The sequence below is a fragment of the Carcharodon carcharias genome, chromosome 23 (genome assembly GCF_017639515.1).
Source record: "Carcharodon carcharias isolate sCarCar2 chromosome 23, sCarCar2.pri, whole genome shotgun sequence".
NCBI classification, from domain to species: domain Eukaryota; kingdom Metazoa; phylum Chordata; class Chondrichthyes; order Lamniformes; family Lamnidae; genus Carcharodon; species Carcharodon carcharias.
The window spans coordinates 12,053,869-12,072,583 of NC_054489.1; the positions used below are offsets into that span (position 1 = coordinate 12,053,869).

Sequence of the window (18,715 nt, forward strand, 5' to 3'; positions counted from 1 at the left end):
AATGTGGCCTTTTGCAATCATCAATAAAAGTTGCTATGGGATAAATAGTGCTGCATTTTATGTTGTACAGAACATGCTTGAAAATTACATAGCAGGACAGTCGACATCTGATAAGGTGAAGAGGGGGGTTGGGGGGGTGTTGCAGATTAATATATTATGTTCAAAAGATGGAAAAGTTCAAGCTTTTCCTTTCTTTAAAATTCAATTTGATTTACAAAACTCAGTTTTTCTTCTTGGCTTTAGTCCACCATAGAAGCATACATGAGAATATTTTTCCTCTAGCAGGTCTATTTTTAGCAGCTGATGCTGGAGGGGTTTTGGGACAAATTGTTCCAAAGCATCACGTGTTGGCTGGGATTTGAAGCTAACCTGCTTTAAAGATTAAACCTCGTGGCTCCTGACTATTCCCTCTCAGAGAAACTGATGTCAGGTGATCCTCAGCTGATAGAACAGGAATTTTGCAGAAAGGGTTTAGAAATGGTATCTGGTACGTTGTACCTCACTTCAAAGTGATTGATTTTTTTTGGTATGTTACAGTTCTCACTCAGGTCTTTTGGATGGCTCCCCCTGCACTAAGGATCTGTGCACGCATGACAGTGCTCTGACTGTAGCTACCAGCAGTGATTTCCTTTGAGACTGCACAGCATATGGTGCAGGGAAAATGCTAGTATTGGAAAGCCAGTGTGAAGTAAAAGGGTTGTGATCTCCGGGGTACACCCAGCACTCAACGTGAGACAAACTTTACCTTGTTTCAGCCATGGCTCAGGTGGTAGCACGTGCACATCGGAATCACGAGGTTCAAGGTTCAAGTCCAACCCCAGGACTTGAGCAGAAAACTTAAGACTGACACTCTGGTGCAGTACTGAGGGAGCACTGCGCTGTCAGAGGTGCTGACTTTCGGATGGGATGTTAAACCGAGGCCCCGTTTGCTTGTTCGGGTGGATGTAAAAAATCCTGTGACACTGTTTCAAAGAAGGGCAGAGGAGTCACCTCTGGTACCCTGGCCAATACTTATCCCTCAGTCGACATCACAAAAAACAGATTATCTGGTCATTATCACGTTGCTGTTTGTAAGAGTTAGCTGTGTGCAAATTGGCTGCTGTGTTTCCCACATTACAACAGTGACTACATTTCAAAAGCACTTGATTGGCTGTCAAGTGCTTTGAGATGTCCAATGGCCGTGAAGAGTGCTCCATAAATGCAATTCTTTACTTTCCATTTTAAAGATACAGCGCAGAATTTTCTGCTTGTTGGGTGGGTGGGCCGGACCCGATCTCTGGTGGGCAGGGAGCCAATCCCCGCCGGAGAAGCGGAGGGCACTGCCATTTTACGTGGGCGAGCCAATTAAGGCCCACCCGGCGTGACTGCCGGGAAGCGCTATGCGCTCCCTGAGCGGGTGGGGGGGGAGAATTCCCTAAAAGCGAGAATGCCCACTTTCACGCATGCGCACGAAAGAGCTGACATCTCCCTGAGGTTAAGTGCAGCCTCAGGGAGATCGCTGACAGTTTTAAAAATGTTAAAAATAGAAAAAAAAAATCCTTAACTTGTCCCCCTCATGTGACAATGGGACATGTTCATAACTTACACTGAAACTTTATTAAACTTTTTAAATCCCTACATGGAACCTCATCCTGCCGATGGATGAGGTTTCATGTTTTCTCTATTCCCCGCTGGGGCTCCTGGCCTGCCCGCCAACATTAAGGTTGGATGGGCAGGTCCTTTAATTGTTTAAATGATCCTGTCAATGGCCTCAATTGGCCATAGACAGGTTGGCGGGCGGACAGCTGATTTCGCTGCGTCCCCGTCTTCCTGAAAATTTAAATGGGGAGGGATGACGTCGGGGGTTCTGCCCAACGTCATCCTGCGTCATTTTACCCAACGGCGAGTGGGCCCCGCCCCCTGCTCGCTGACGGCAAAATTCAGCCTATAGCTTTGGCATGTTAAATGGGATATAGTTTCCTTGCAATGGTGGATAATCCATGAAAGGCATGTTGCACCTTTTGGAGCACACTCTTGAGTTCCCATGAGTAAACAGAAAGGATTTATGTTTATAAAGTGCCTTTCATGGCATCCCAGATGTTTTACAACCAACACATTACTTTGGAAGTGTAACCATTGTTGTAACGTAACAAATGCAGTAGCCAATTTCTGCACAGCATGATCCCACAAACAGCAATATGATAATAATCGGATTGTCTAAATTTAGAGATGTTAGCTGAATAATAAATATTGGCCAGGGAACCAGGGAGAACTCCTCTGCTCTTCCATAAATAGTGCTTTGGGATTATTTACATCCACCTGAGACAGCAGATGAGGCCTGGGTTTAATTTATCATCCCAAACCTGCAATCTCTGTGACCAAGGAGGACCTGGGCAGTAGGTGCATGGGTTCACTCCAAATCACACATCCCCTGACATGGGCATTTATCATTGTTCCTTCATTGTAACCTGGGCCAAAGTCCTGGAGCTCATTACCTAACAACACTGTGGGAGCACCTTCAGTACATGGACAGCAGTGGTTCCAGAAGAAGGCCCATCACCCAAAACTTCAAGGGTAACTAGAGATGTGTAATAAATTTTGGCCTTGCCAGCGACACCCATATCAGGAATGAATTTAAAAAGATGCAGGAAGGGCATTTGCTGAGACAAGCTTCTAGGAGGGCTGTCAGTACCAATGAAACTAACTCTGCAAAAGTTCAGTAGAGGAGGAGGAGGGTGAATGGTGAAATTCAGGTTAACAACATAAAGCAAAATAGTGTTTAATCCAGTCAGCTAGGAAGACTTCCCATGTCTAGGGATGCATGAGCGGACAATTGACACACACTTTTGTTTCCCTTGGCTTGTTTTTCCTGGAACAGGTCACTAGCCTGAGGCTATAGCTTATAGGACACCAATCCACATAAAGCATGGCTGACCAAGAATCTCTCACTTTTAACTGCCTACCACAGGCACGTTGGAAGGATCTGCACATTGACAATCAACCTATTTGATCCCATAATGGACACACCTTTCATGTCCATCGAGCGCCGGAGCGGGACTCGAACCAGGGGCTTCTGACTCAGAGGCAGGGACACCGCCCACTGCACCACAGCACCTCCTCTCAGCTAAGAAGCCAGTATCTTCAACTGAGACCAACTGTTTCCCTGTCACTGATCTGTAACTTTATTTTTCTCCCCACAGACGGTCCTGGCCGAGGATCATGTTGCCACGATTCGGAGTTTGGAACAGGCCCTGAGGCTGAGGGACAGTTCAGTTCAGATGCTCAATGACCAGCTCCAGGCGAAAAATGAGCAAATTATACAGCTGAGCCCAACGCGTGGATGCCATTATGGTATTGTGCCACTGTCTATCTGTTCACAGGGCCTCCTTGTACATAAAGCACCCGATAGGTCCCAGGGACGTGATAGGCATGTGTGAGGAACAATCTTCATCGAATGACAGCCCATGTTAAAAGGCAGCAAAGCACTAACTGGCAGAGCCTAGATGCTTAATATCTTGAAGGATCAACAGGCAGGGTCTCTTCTCTTGTAGAGAGAAATTCTGAGAGTTGACTTAATAGAGGTGTTTAAATTTATGAAGGATTTTGATAGAGTAGACACAGAGAGGGTACCTGCTCTTGTGGGGAAGAGCAAAACTAGAGGCCATCAATATAAGATGTTAATGGTATGTTAGTTATATTGTTAGGATACACAGGTGAAGGGCATTGTTTAATTAAGTACTTTGAGCACACATAAAAAGGAGATAGCTGGGACACTGGGTGTGGGAGGACAGCTGTGAGACTGAACAAAGAAAATAAACTCTCTTGATAAAGATAAGTCCTGTGTGTTGGTTTTGGCTTCACCAATTGGCTTGGATCTTGTTAACATAAGATAGTCATCAAGAAATCCAATTGGGAATTCTGAAGAAATCTTGTACCCAGAGAGTGATGAGAATGTGGAATGTGCTATGAGAGGAAGTTAAAGAAAAGACTTACATTTATAAAATGCTTTTCACGAACACTGGACATCTTACAGTGCTTTACAGCCAATGAAACATATATGAAGTGTAGTCACTGATGTAATGTAGAAAATAAGGCAGCCAAATTGTGCACAGCAAACTCCCACAAGTAGCAATGTGATAATGACCAGATAATCTGTTTTTGTGATGTTGATTGAGGAATAGATATTGGCCAGGCTGGCATGGATAACTCCTCTGCTCTTCTTCAAAACAGCATCATGGGATCTTTTATATCCACCCAAGTAGGCAGATAGGCCTTTGGTTTAATGCCTCATCCGAAAGACAGCACCTTTAACAATGTAACACCCCTACAGTATTGCACGGGGCTGTTAGCCTTGATTTATTTTTATGCTGAAGCCCTGGAGTAGAACCTTGTGGCTCAGAGTTGAGATGCATTATATCAAGGAATTCAAGGGGAAATTGATAAGCATGTGTATGAAAATAGAGGTTAATGCTGATAGAGTGAAATGGGGAGGAATGAGAGATGGTTGAGTGGTACAAAAACAGCTGTGTGGGCTGGTTAGCCTGAATGGCTTCTTTCTGTGCCTTTGTGTCTCCATATTAACCCGTGGTCCCCGATGTCTTGGAACAAACACCAGAGCACATCATGCTGTACAATAATTGTTCAGTATTTTTCCATTTTCAATATCGGGAGTGAGGAGCATGCAAGCAGATTCATGCCTGCCCATGAGCTGAACTACCTGCTCATGTAGAGGGTAACTGCCGGCACCGAGAGGTTGGGCGGAATGCTTCATTTCCAAGTTGCAACTTATGATTAAACTGAGAAACAACTTTGGGGTTTGATTTATTGTATTGTGCATTTTTTAACAAGGGTGGTCGGTGACTAAGGAAAGCAGGTCATTGGCTCCTTTGACGAATGTACTGCCCTGTGTTGCACTAGGCTTCAGAAGCCAGCGAGGTCCCGAGTTGACCTGTGCTGAGTTTATCTTGCATACAATTTTAACCCATCTTGCCAAGTGGGAAACTGGTCAGAAAGATGCAATATCTTGGGCATATTTCCTCACTATTGATCTTAATCTCCCCAGCCACAGCCCTCCGAGGGATCTGCACTCCTCCAATTCTGGCCTCTTGAGCATCCCAGAATTTAATCGCTCCACCATTGTCGACCATGCCTTCAGCTGTGCAGGCCCAAAGCCCTGCAATTCCCTCCCTAAACCTCTCAGCCTCTCTTCCTCTCTCTCATCCAATAAGACGCTCCTCGTTTTGAACAAGCTGGTGTCTAGCTGTCTGTATATCTCCTTATATGGCTCAGTGTCAAATTGGGTTGTTTTACTACGTTAAAAGCTCTATAGAAATGGAAGTTGTTGCTGCTGTTGTGCAGGACATAAACTCAACATTAAAGCCGATCCATTCGGTTGTTGAGTATATTCAAGTTGGAGAGCAGTAGATTTTTGGATACTTAGGGAATCAAAGGGTATTAGGATATTGTGGAATGGTGGAGTTAAGATCAATCAGGATGTTATTGAATGGTGAAGGAGGCTCAATAGGCCAAACAGCATCCTCCTGTTCCTATTTCTTATATTCTTATGTTTTGTTTCTTGCTGAATGGGTTAAAGTTTATCGCTGTTGTGGCGGTGGTGGTGTCACACGAACTTGTGTGTGACACCACATTTGGTGTTACGCCTCAATAACTCTGGATTAATGAGAGGAATAAAGATCAGGCCCGATTACCATTCCCAATTATTTGCCTTGACTGCGATAGATGCATTGTAGCAATTGGCCAAGGCTCCTTCGACAGCACCTTCCAAACCTGAGACCTCTATCACCTAGAATCACAACGGCAACAAATGCATAGGAACACCGCCACATGCAAGATCCCCCCGCCCCCCCCCCCAAGCCACTCACCACCCTGACTTGGGAATGTGTCACCGCCGTTCCTTCACTGTCGCTGGGTCAAAATCCTGGTACTCCCTCCCTAACAGCACTGTGGCTGTACCTGTACCATATGGTCTGCAGCGGTTCAAGAAGACGGCTCACCACCACCTTCTCACCTTCTCAAGGGTGTTTAGGGATGGGGCAATAAATGCTGGCCTTACCAGTGATGCCCATGTCCCATAAATGAACTAAAATAAAATGAAAATTGGGAGACATTTATAAACAGGCAGCCTTTTTGATATTACCTGGAAAAACTCAGCAGGTCTGGCAGCATCGGCGGAGAAGAAAAGAGTTGACGTTTCGAGTCCTCATGACCCTTCGACGAAGGGTCATGAGGACTCGAAACGTCAACTCTTTTCTTCTCCGCCGATGCTGCCAGACCTGCTGAGTTTTTCCAGGTAATTCTGTTTTTGTTTTGTATTTCCAGCATCCGCAGTTTTTTGTTTTTTGTTTTTAGCCTTTTTGATATTGTCTATTTTAATCATTGAATCATAAAATGATACATCATAGAAAGAGAACAACCCAAGCTTTTCTAGCCTGCATATAACTGGAGCCCCTCATTCCTGGTAACATTCTAATAGACCTTTCGAACCCTTGCCAAGGCCTTAACTTCTTTCCTAAAGTGTCCAGATTTGACCACAATAATCTGAAATAAAACAGAAAATACCTGCATCCGTGAAGAGAGAAAGAGAGTTAACATTTCAGATGGATGATATGTGGCACTGTATAGCTCAAATAATTTATACTTTCCTTTTTTTATTCATTCATGGGATGTGGGCACCGCTGGAAAGGCCAGCATTTGTTGCCCATCCCTAACTGCCCTTGAAACTGAGGGCTTGCTCAGCCATTTCAGAGGGCAGTTAAGAGACAACCACATTGCTGTGGACCTGGAGTCACACTTGGGCCAGACCAGGTGAAGATGGCAGATTTCCTTCCTTATAGGACGCATTTTTAGACACGTCAATAAAATTGACCTTCTCTTGACATTCCATTCTACAACTGACGTGGAATAGGGCTGTCAATAGAATTCACAAGACTATCGCTCTTTAGTTTCTTTATAATTTGATTTAAAGGATTAAAGGTGATTAAACATTGTGTGCTTGATGTGCATTGAACCTGATCGTGTTCCTGTGTGCTGTGTTGCAGGGCTGGAGAGCCCGAGGCGGCAACAGAACTGCAGGGTGGTGGATCCTCAACTGGACGAGCTGGAAGCTCAAAGGCTACAGGAGAAGGTCGATGAACTCCAGAGGGTGCTGCACAGTTGCCAGTGGCGGGAGAGACAGTACAAAGAGGAGTGCGACCGCTTACAGTCCCAGCTGAGCCAGCAGAGTCTGCAGGAAAGCTGCACGCAGGTCAGTGGGGAGGAGCAGCCAACTTCTTAAAAAGTGACCCGCGGGGTTCCTGCAGTGAGGCGCTGAGCCAAAGAAACAAGGTGGTGGTGGTGGTGGTGGTGGTGGTGGTGGTGGTGGTGGTGGTGGTGGGGGGGGGTGGGGGGGGGGTGGGGTGGGGGGCGGGGGGGGGGGGGGGGGGGGGGGGAAGAGGTGTGAATCCCAGTTGAGTTAACATTGTTATTTAGACCTAAAAGTGTAGGTGGCATTAGGGCCTGGGGGCTGCAGAGCCTCCTCACTGTGTTGACAGTGTGCCAGCAATATGGATAGTTTATAAAGCCAGTTCTCATTATAAATGTGGACGTTGATTTATTTGCTAAGATTTTGATACATTTATACAACCATAATGTAAACTAAACAATGTGCATTATGCTGCTCTGCTGCCACTCTCCCAATGGATCAATGCACTTGCAGCTAGAATGGAAGCTTTGTGCTAATCAGGCTCCTTAACAAAGATGTCCTCCTCAAAGTGCTGACTCTCAGCTCTGCAGTTGCAGTGTTGGTTGAACCCCTCGTGGATTCACACAACAGGCAATGGTTTAAAACAGGAGCAACACTGAACCATGGCTAGAATGTCCTGTCGTGATTGTCGCCCGGTGGAAATTGAAGGGGAGAAATAGATCAAAGAAACAGTGTTAAAATTGCCCTGATCTTTTCCCTCCATCAAGCAGTCGTTTCAGTTTTCATTGTCTGCTCTCCCTCCCTCTCCCCACCCCAGGAACTGACCTGTGACCCCAATGACATGGAGTGGATAAAGAGTACAGAAGAAGAGCAGTAAGTGTTTAATCTGAATGCCTCCATCCATACTTCTCCTCTCTGACCTGCTTCTCTTAAGTCTTTTAATGTTCCCTTTGTACTGTCCTTTTTTTAAAAAAGTTACTTGCTCGTTGACAAGGCTGGCATTTATTAACCATGAGACAGTTCTTGCACCCAAGCTGTGAAAGAGGCATTGGATTGCCATCTGGTGCCTCAAGCAACTGGCATAGACTGTAAGTTGCAGTGGGGCTATTGAACTACAGGGGCATCACAGCTGAGCCTGTTCCAAATCAAGGAAAATTGATGCCTCTGCAGACTAACCCAATGGCCATATTTTCTTTTTAACTCAGTCTCAGGCTGAGGGCTTCCCTGGCATTTGTTGTCCCACTCCGGCTATCGGCAGTTTGATACAACTGCTTTTCTTGGCTCACTTCAGAGGGAAGTTAAAATCTGGATAGCCATTGGTGAAGGATAGAACTGGAGCCAATCTTTACGGAGGGCTGAATTTAATGGGTGGGTGGGTGGCGGGAGGGTTTACTGCTTCTCCCCCGCCCCCTGGTGGAAATGTCAGTCCCAAGCTGACCAACATTAAACAAGGCCGCCCCCAGAGCCAACACGCACTCCGGGCAGCCTTAAGTAGGTGAGTGTGGGACTTCCACCCACAACAGAAGGGATGGAATTAACATTAGTGTGGAACTGGAGTCAGAGATAGGCCAGACTGGGAAAGGATGGCAGGTATTCTCCTCTAAAGAACACCAGTGAACAAACTGGGTTTTTATGACAATCTAACAAGCTTCTTGACCACCTTTTATAGATGTCAGGCTGTTCATTTTCATGGTTTTTAAACCGTCATAGCAGGATTTGAATTCATGATTCTGTGGATTTCTGATCTGTAACATAACCACTGCCCTATCGTATCCTAGTCCACTTGAGCATTTCCTAGTGATGGCCATCGAGCATCAGACCCTGGCTGATATTTGTTTCATTCTTACCCTAGCTAAGTGCAGATGGTTTTACTGCAGCCAGCCAAGCCCATCCTTGCCTGACATCCAGACCTAACCAGTGCTAATATAATGGGCTGAGTGCACCTGGAGACCAAAATCTGGCAAATCCACCCCTTACCACCAAGCCAGTAGCTGTTTATGGCCACCCCTACAGTTAGGGCATGTTTCAATGTGAATTCTTGGGCGTACAAATTTCCAAATGCTTTTCTCAGAAGGGCTATACCCTTTGGTCTGAAGTTGTGCACTTCTCACTGAACAATGTCTCATCTGCACACGGAATTCAAATTAAACTTGAAGTTATTCCAGTGGTCACGAGGCAGAGGAGGTTGTCCCTGGGTCAAGAGGGCAGGAGCCATATCCCTGGGCCCAGCAGCTGAGTAAGTTAGGGCAGTTGGCTGAGATACCGCAGACAGCTCTGTTGAGGGAAGACTGGGAGAATAAGCAATCAGTGTGAAGAACACTTGGTCAGGAGTCCCACCGTGTTGATGCAGCGTGTCTATCATTAGGAGTCCCATTTTGTTGATGCAGCGTGTCTATCATTAGGAGTCCCACTGTGTTGATGCAGCGTGTCTATCATTAGGAGTCCCACTGTGTTGATGCAGCGTGTCTATCATTGGGAGTCCCACTGTGTTGATGCAGCGTGCCTATCATTAGGAGTCCCACTGTGTTGATGCAGCGTGTCTATCATTAGGAGTCCCACTGTGTTGATGCAGCGTGCCTATCATTAGGAGTCCCACTGTGTTGATGCAGCATGCCTATCATTAGGAGCCCCACTGTGTTGATGCAGCGTGTCTATCATTAGGAGTCCCACTGTGTTGATGCAGCGTGCCTATCATTAGGAGTCCCACTGTGTTGATGCAGCGTGCCTATCATTAGGAGTCCCACTGTGTTGATGCAGCGTGCCTATCATTAGGAGTCCCACTGTGTTGATGCAGCGTGTCTATCATTAGGAGTCCCACTGTGTTGATGCAGCGTGCCTATCATTAGGAGTCCCACTGTGTTGATGCAGCGTGCCTATCATTAGGAGTCCCACTGTGTTGATGCAGCATGCCTATCATTAGGAGTCCCACTGTGTTGATGCAGCGTGTCTATCATTAGGAGTCCCACTGTGTTGATGCAGCGTGTCTATCATTAGGAGTCCCACTGTGTTGATGCAGCGTGTCTATCATTAGGAGTCCCACTGTGTTGATGCAGCGTGTCTATCATTAGGAGTCCCACTGTGTTGATGCAGCGTGTCTATCATTAGGAGTCCCACTGTGTTGATGCAGCGTGTCTATCATTAGGAGTCCCACTGTGTTGATGCAGCGTGCCTATCATTAGGAGTCCCACTGTGTTGATGCAGCGTGTCTATCATTAGGAGTCCCACTGTGTTGATGCAGCGTGTCTATCATTAGGAGTCCCACTGTGTTGATGCAGCGTGCCTATCATTAGGAGTCCCACTGTGTTGATGCAGCGTGTCTATCATTAGGAGTCCCACTGTGTTGATGCAGCGTGCCTATCATTAGGAGTCCCACTGTGTTGATGCAGCGTGCCTATCATTAGGAGTCCCACTGTGTTGATGCAGCGTGTCTATCATTAGGAGTCCCACTGTGTCGATGCAGCGTGTCTATCATTAGGAGTCCCACTGTGTTGATGCAGCGTGCCTATCATTAGGAGTCCCACTGTGTTGATGCAGCGTGCCTATCATTAGGAGTCCCACTGTGTTGATGCAGCGTGCCTATCATTAGGAGTCCCACTGTGTTGATGCAGCGTGTCTATCATTAGGAGTCCCACTGTGTTGATGCAGCGTGCCTATCATTAGGAGTCCCACTGTGTTGATGCAGCGTGTCTATCATTAGGAGTCCCACTGTGTTGATGCAGCGTGCCTATCATTAGGAGTCCCACTGTGTTGATGCAGCGTGTCTATCATTGGGAGTCCCACTGTGTTGATGCAGCGTGCCTATCATTGGGAGTCCCACTGTGTTGATGCAGCGTGTCTATCATTGGGAGTCCCACTGTGTTGATGCAGCGTGCCTATCATTAGGAGTCCCACTGTGTTGATGCAGCGTGCCTATCATTAGGAGTCCCACTGTGTTGATGCAGCGTGTCTATCATTAGGAGTCCCACTGTGTTGATGCAGCGTGCCTATCATTAGGAGTCCCACTGTGTTGATGCAGCGTGCCTATCATTGGGAGTCCCACTGTGTTGATGCAGCGTGCCTATCATTAGGAGTCCCACTGTGTTGATGCAGCGTGTCTATCATTGGGAGTCCCACTGTGTTGATGCAGCGTGTCTATCATTAGGAGTCCCACTGTGTTGATGCAGCGTGTCTATCATTGGGAGTCCCACTGTGTTGATGCAGCGTGCCTATCATTAGGAGTCCCACTGTGTTGATGCAGCGTGCCTATCATTAGGAGTCCCACTGTGTTGATGCAGCGTGTCTATCATTAGGAGTCCCACTGTGTTGATGCAGCGTGCCTATCATTAGGAGTCCCACTGTGTTGATGCAGCGTGCCTATCATTAGGAGTCCCACTGTGTCGATGCAGCGTGCCTATCATTAGGAGTCCCACTGTGTTGATGCAGCGTGCCTATCATTAGGAGTCCCACTGTGTTGATGCAGCGTGCCTATCATTAGGAGTCCCACTGTGTTGATGCAGCGTGTCTATCATTAGGAGTCCCACTGTGTTGATGCAGCGTGCCTATCATTAGGAGTCCCACTGTGTTGATGCAGCGTGTCTATCATTAGGAGTCCCACTGTGTTGATGCAGCGTGTCTATCATTAGGAGTCCCACTGTGTTGATGCAGCGTGTCTATCATTAGGAGTCCCACTGTGTTGATGCAGCGTGTCTATCATTAGGAGTCCCACTGTGTTGATGCAGCGTGTCTATCATTAGGAGTCCCACTGTGTTGATGCAGCGTGTCTATCATTAGGAGTCCCACTGTGTTGATGCAGCGTGTCTATCATTGGGAGTCCCACTGTGTTGATGCAGCGTGTCTATCATTAGGAGTCCCACTGTGTTGATGCAGCGTGTCTATCATTAGGAGTCCCACTGTGTTGATGCAGCGTGTCTATCATTAGGAGTCCCACTGTGTTGATGCAGCGTGTCTATCATTAGGAGTCCCACTGTGTTGATGCAGCGTGTCTATCATTAGGAGTCCCACTGTGTTGATGCAGCGTGTCTATCATTAGGAGTCCCACTGTGTTGATGCAGCGTGCCTATCATTAGGAGTCCCACTGTGTTGATGCAGCGTGCCTATCATTAGGAGTCCCACTGTGTTGATGCAGCGTGTCTATCATTAGGAGTCCCACTGTGTTGATGCAGCGTGTCTATCATTAGGAGTCCCACTGTGTCGATGCAGCGTGCCTATCATTAGGAGTCCCACTGTGTTGATGCAGCGTGTCTATCATTAGGAGTCCCACTGTGTTGATGCAGCGTGTCTATCATTAGGAGTCCCACTGTGTTGATGCAGCGTGCCTATCATTAGGAGTCCCACTGTGTTGATGCAGCGTGTCTATCATTAGGAGTCCCACTGTGTTGATGCAGCGTGCCTATCATTAGGAGTCCCACTGTGTTGATGCAGCGTGTCTATCATTAGGAGTCCCACTGTGTTGATGCAGCGTGTCTATCATTAGGAGTCCCACTGTGTTGATGCAGCGTGCCTATCATTAGGAGTCCCACTGTGTTGATGCAGCGTGCCTATCATTAGCATCCCCAACAACAATCACTCGCTAGATCACAATGTTCTCGGGGATGAACTCATCAGCAGACACCCACTCAAAATCTCAAGCTTTTCCGAGCTCTGCAGCAGTCTGTGGGGACACCTGGAAACACTATTTAATTTCACCTTATCAGCATTTGCTTCTATCCTTTCCTCCCTCGTTCCCATCTGCCTCAAAGGCATTGATGTTATTCTGCTTAACGACTGGAATTCGAAACACAAACAGATCAGTCTTGTTCTTTTTGAATGGTGGAGCAGGCTTGAGGGGCCGAATGGCCTACTTCTGTTTCTATTGTTGTACGTTCTCTCTCTTTTTTGATTTGTTCATGGGTGTCGCTAGCTAGGCCAGCATTTATTGCCCATCCCTAACTGCCCTCGTTAAGAGGGCTTTTAAGAGCCAGCCACATTGCTGTGGGCCTGGAGTCACATGGAGGCAAGATTTCCTTCCCTAAAGGGCATTAGTGAACCAGATGAGCCTTTATGATAATGGTTTCGCAGTCATCATCAATTCCAGATTTTAATTGGATTCACATTTCACCATCTGCAGCGGTGGGATTTGAACCTGGGTCCCCAGAACATAACCTGGGTCTCTGGAATACTAGTCCAGTGACTATGAAAGGGTAGACAGGGCCTCGATTTAACACCTTATCCAAAAACTGACAAGGTACCGATTTTAGAGCAGTGGGGAGAAATAGAGAAGTAGAGAAAATTCCCTGTCAATTCACCAGCCCCCTTGTATGCTGATTGCTTCACTGTTCCTGGGACTAAGCTGCCCCCTTGTGATTCTATCAGATCATTACAGTATACCTCATTGAATCATTTCTGTGCTTAAATCATGCAATAATTTGAATCAAGCATTGTAAATAACACAGCAAAGTGCCAAACGAATGAGTTATCAGATAATTTGAATGGAGCATCTTTGAATTAAATGTACCCTGTAGTAATGCTTGGTCCTGAATCACCACAGCTAGTATGGACAGTTAATCTGTTCTGTTGAAGAGTCATATGGATTCGAAACGTTAACTGTGTTCCTCTCCGCAGATGCTGTCAGACCTGCTGAGTTTTTCCAGGTATTTTTATTTTTGTTTTTGTTTTGGACAGTTAATTATTTTGCTAATAAAGGAAATCTTTTATTTAAAAGGAGCTTCTAAATAAGATTAGAAAACATTATAGGGTTCAACAGTAGAAAATTTGGTGTTCTGAAGTTAAAAGTTGGAGTTTATGCTTGCACAAATTAGCTTGTTTTACAACAGTAACTATACCTTGTCAGCCGTAAACTCGGGATATACCTGATGTTGTGAAAGGTACTTTTATTTATCAAGCAAACTGTCAGAAGGATTGATGCAGGATCAGGCTCTCTCCGCTCTGCTCAGCAATGTGTCTTACCTCAATCTTTTTGAAAGAGTAACTGAGGATATTGGATTTGAAATGAGCGAGGCTGCAATCAGCCCTTCTGCTCTATCCTGTCAGTCTGACAAAAGCCCATCCACCAGCCTGTCTCTGCATCCCCTCAGGACTGTGTCCGCTGAGCCTTTGAGGCACCAAGGCAGCTGGAAGCTCACCAGCTGAGGAGTCACAGGCGTGTAGGTGACGGCTCCCTGCTTTGCAGCCTATCCGGAGATCATGCTAATCCTTGGCCATGAGAAGCAACCTGTCAAAATCTGCAACAAGCCTTGAACGTCTGGCCCAGAGGGAGGTGAATGGTGCGCTGTACAGTGACTGGGTCAGCACTGGCTTGTGAGTTTACATCGATTAGTGTCCCAGCCTGATGTGCCCGCTGGACCCCACCAGCAGTGAGTGATCAGCTGGAGGGTGTTTGGACTGTTGATTCTTGGCATGACTTCATGGACAGGTTAGTTTTTTTTTTAAAAAAAGACTAATTTATTCATTTATAGGATGTGAGCATCACTGACTAGACCAACATTTATTGCCCATCCCTACTTGCCCTTGAGAAGGTGGTGGTGAGCTGCCTTCTTGGACCCCCGCTGCAGTCCATGTGGTGCAGGTACACCCCCAGTTAGGGAGCGAGTTCCAGGATTTTGATCCAGCGATGGTGGATCCAGGAACGGTGATATATTTCCAAGTCAGGATGGTGTGTACCTTGGAGGGGAACTTCCAGGTGGTGGTGTTCCCATGTGTCTGCTGCCCTTGTCCTTCTAAGTAGTAGAGGTTGGAGGTTTGGAAGGTGCTGTCAAAGGAGCCTTGGCGAGTTTCTGTAGTGCATCTTGTAGATGGTACACACTGCTGCCACAGTGCGTCAGTGGTGGAGGGAGCGAATGCTTAAGGTGGTGGTTGGGGTGCCAATCAAGACATGAAGCTGAGACATTTGAAACGAAAAGGCTCAGAGCTCAGGGCAGTGAGATTTGCATTCTAATAAGTCTATCAGCAACTCATACCCTTCTTCCTCTTGTGGTGAAACTCAGTGGAAGGGTTCGAGGTGACACATGAAAAGACTGTGGCTAGTTTCGGGATTAACGATTGCTCCCTCAGTACTCTTGACAAAGTTTCATATCAGACAACCAAGAAAAGAAACAATCTGATATAAGCTGCTTAAAACTGGAATGATGGAGCACTCGGGGAGTGAAGGCAAGTATTTTTGCAAAGTAAAAGGAACACATTTTTTCAGAGGTGCTAGGGAGGAGGAGTTGTAAGTGCTGAGGAGTCTCTGCTGAGTGTTTAGGGGTTGGCCTAAGTATCTCCTTTGCTTCTGAGAACGATACAGGCTGGAGAACAGCAGATGCAGGTACGTCTTTGTGAATTATCTTTTATCCAAATTGAGATGCCAAAGTGTAGGGAACCACGAGCAGGCCCAGTGAATCAGGAAGTGGTGGCAGGGAAATGACAAGAACTGTTGGTTGTTTATCAGCCTGAGGTTGAATTTGAACTCGAGTGGTTTGTGAAATGCCTGAAGATATCTGGAGTGTTTCTCTTTGTTAAAGAAGCTGTGGCAGTGACTCCGACAGGAAAATTCAACTGTAACAATGTCAAGACTAGACGCATCTTCTCTGAGAGCTTGTAGGAGGCAGATTTTGGGAAACACAGACAGTGACTGTGGATGAATCGATATCTTAGACAATATGGCTAATTTCTGTGGTTGCTTTTGAGTTTCTGTGTATCAGTTTTACATTGACTTTATTCGTGATTGCTGAGAATATTAACTCAAATAAGATGTGCCTGACTAACCTGTTCTTCCTTTTAAACACTCCACTCTCCAGACCCCCAACCTCCCTCTCTAGATCCCCCACCTCACCCACCAGACCCTCTCACCTCTTCCTCTACACCCCCCACTCTCCAGATCTCTCTGCCTTTCCTTCCAATTCTGCCTCCTGACCCTCAACTTCTCCCTCCAGGCACTGCCACTCTCTGGCACCCCCCCCCCCACCCCCCCACCACCCCCAACCCTTACACCTCTCTCTCTGGACAACACCCCCCTTCACCCTTCAGAAACCTTCCCCCACTCTCCAGAACCTTCATTAGCCTCCCTCCAGATGAACCTTGCTCTCCATCTAGACCCTTACTCCCTGCTTCATGATTGGATGCCCCTTGCCTGTTGCCCTGTTGGAGATGTCCGCTATTGGTTGGATTTGTTTTCAGCTGCTGGCCAGGAGCAGTTCTGATTGGTTGAGCTTCTTGCCCTGTGCAATATTGTTGGTGTTTCCATGCTACTGAAGTCTAGCTTTTTCATCCATGTTAAACCACATTGACAGCAACCAAGAAAGTAAAACACACACAATGAACAAAAAAAACCTCACACACTCTGTTCTACATTTTACTCTTTTACGAGCAAATGCCCAAACTGGTTAGAGTTCACCTGCATGTGCTATGAAAATGGGAGTATAGAGATCAGAGCCTTAATGATGGTGTCTATTCTCCAATTCTTATTTATGAATTAAAAATGCAATTGGGTACATATGACTTGTTACTAACAAATTGGACAAGACTGGTATCTAAGACTTGTTCAGCTGGCTAATTTCTAATCCACATGTACGTGTGCTCTTTGTTCTGTCCTCGGTGAATGTACATGAGATTGTCGCAGGGTAATGTGCATTTTAAAAAAAAACAGCTTTCAGCTGTCCCTTACTCATCTGCACTCCTGTGTTCTTTAGATTATTGTCAGTCAATGCATAGCACTGGCTTCAAGTCCCATTGCAGAGATAGGAGCTCAGAATCAAGGTTGACACTTCAGTGCAACACTGAGGGAGTGCTGCACTGTCAGAGGTGAGATGGCAAACTGGAGCCCCTGTTTGCGCTCTCAGGTGGACATAAAAGATTCCATGGGAAGAGCAGGGGCATTCTCCCTGGTGCCTTGGCCAATATTTATCCCTCAACCATTATCACAAAACAGATATTATCTGGTCATCATCACATTGTTGTTTGTGGGATCTTGCTGTGTGCAATTTTGGCTGCCATGTTTCCAACATTACCTCAGTGATGACACTGCCAAAATACTTTATTGACTGGAAGGTGTTTTGGGGCCTCCTGAGGTTGTAAATGGTGCTATATAAATGCAAGAATTTCTTTCTAATTTATTAAATTAGGAGAGGAAAAGAGAGAATTAAAAGTCTTCCTTATATTATTGTGTAAATAAGACCAACTGTGGATGATGGGGATGATTCCAGCATTCCCAGGAGGGAGTGACACTTGCAGAACTTTTTTTATTCATTCATAGGATGTGGGCGTCACAGGCTGGGCCAGCGTTTATTGCCCATCCCTAGTTGCCCTTGAGAAGGTGGTGGTGAGCTGCCTTCTTGAACCACTGCAGTCCCTGTGGTGTAGGTATACCCGCTGTGCTGTTAGGGAGGGAATTCCAGGGCTTTGACCCAGCAACAGTGAAGGAACGGCGATATATTTCCAAGTCAGGATGGTGAGTAGCTTGGAGGGGAACTTCCAGGTGTTGGTGTTCCCATGTATCTGCTGCCCTTGTCCCTCTAGGTGGTAGAGGTTGTGGGTTTGGAAGCTGTTGTTGAAGGAATCTTGGTGAGTTTCTGCAGTGCATCTTGTAGATGGTACACACTGCTGTTACTGTGCGTCGGTGGTGGAGGGAGTGAATGTTTGTGGATGTGGTGCCAATAAAGTGGGCTGCTTTGTCCCTGACGGTGTCGAGCTTCTTCAGTGTTGTGGGAGCTGCACTCGTGCAGGCAAGTGGGGAGTATTCCATCACACTCCTGACTTGTGCCTTGTAGATGGTGGACAGGCTTTGGGGAGTCAGGAGGTGAGTTACTTGCCACAAGGTTCCCAGTCTCTGACCTGCTCTTGTAGCCACAGTATTTATATGGGTAATGCATCTTGGGAAAATGCCAGCATTTAGTCTGTGACTTTCTGTTTAATACTTAGTTGATAAAAATCACAAGCTGTGTGTGTTAGGGAAGTGCTTCCTATGAGTGTTGGATAATGAAATCATCCCTTCCAATCGGGTTAATATGGAGCAGACATTTCTGTGTGTCAGTGGAACTTCTTTCGGCTGAAATATTCTCTGTAGCTTCAAAGTACATGTGACCACCCCCATCTGCCCTGTACCAATTCCCATCCATGACTTTCCAATTCATTTCTACTATGAAATGTGGCAAGAACTCTGTGTTTATCAGAGCTGCCTGAGCCTGCCGTTCATCTCAGTCATCTTCTGGTTTGCCTTCCCCTTTTGATGGCACACATCAGGAAGCCAAATCAATTCTTGATGCTTCCTCTGTTGTGCTGGAGCTAAACCAAGGGACAAATTGAGCAGTGAATAGTGATGAAGCTCCTCTCGATTTCCTCCCTTCCCCTCCGGATCCTCGCTGGGCACGGGCATCAGCTCCCGGCCTCTTTTCCCAAGCTTTGGGAAGCAGCTGAATCGCAGAACCACAGAAATGTCACGGTGCAGAATGAGGCTATTCGGCCCATTGTGTCAGCACCGGCTCGCTGAGCACTTCAATTTAGTGCCAATCTCCTGCCTTTTCCCCGTAGCCCTGCACATCGTTAGCAGTGAGTCCGCGGTGG

At 46.6% G+C, this 18,715-nt stretch overlaps 1 protein-coding gene across 3 annotated transcripts in view; it reads left to right on the plus strand.

Annotated features, from left to right (window-relative positions):
* Positions 1 to 18,715, plus strand: part of tbkbp1 (TBK1 binding protein 1) — a 135,091-nt gene that overhangs the window by 35,559 nt on the left and 80,817 nt on the right. For all 3 annotated transcript variants that reach the window (XM_041173841.1, XM_041173843.1, XM_041173842.1), the window contains exons 5-7: positions 3,180 to 3,330; positions 7,038 to 7,243; positions 7,998 to 8,053. In XM_041173841.1, the coding sequence (XP_041029775.1) occupies positions 3,180 to 3,330; positions 7,038 to 7,243; positions 7,998 to 8,053 (413 nt within the window). The remainder of the gene's footprint in view (positions 1 to 3,179; positions 3,331 to 7,037; positions 7,244 to 7,997; positions 8,054 to 18,715) is intronic.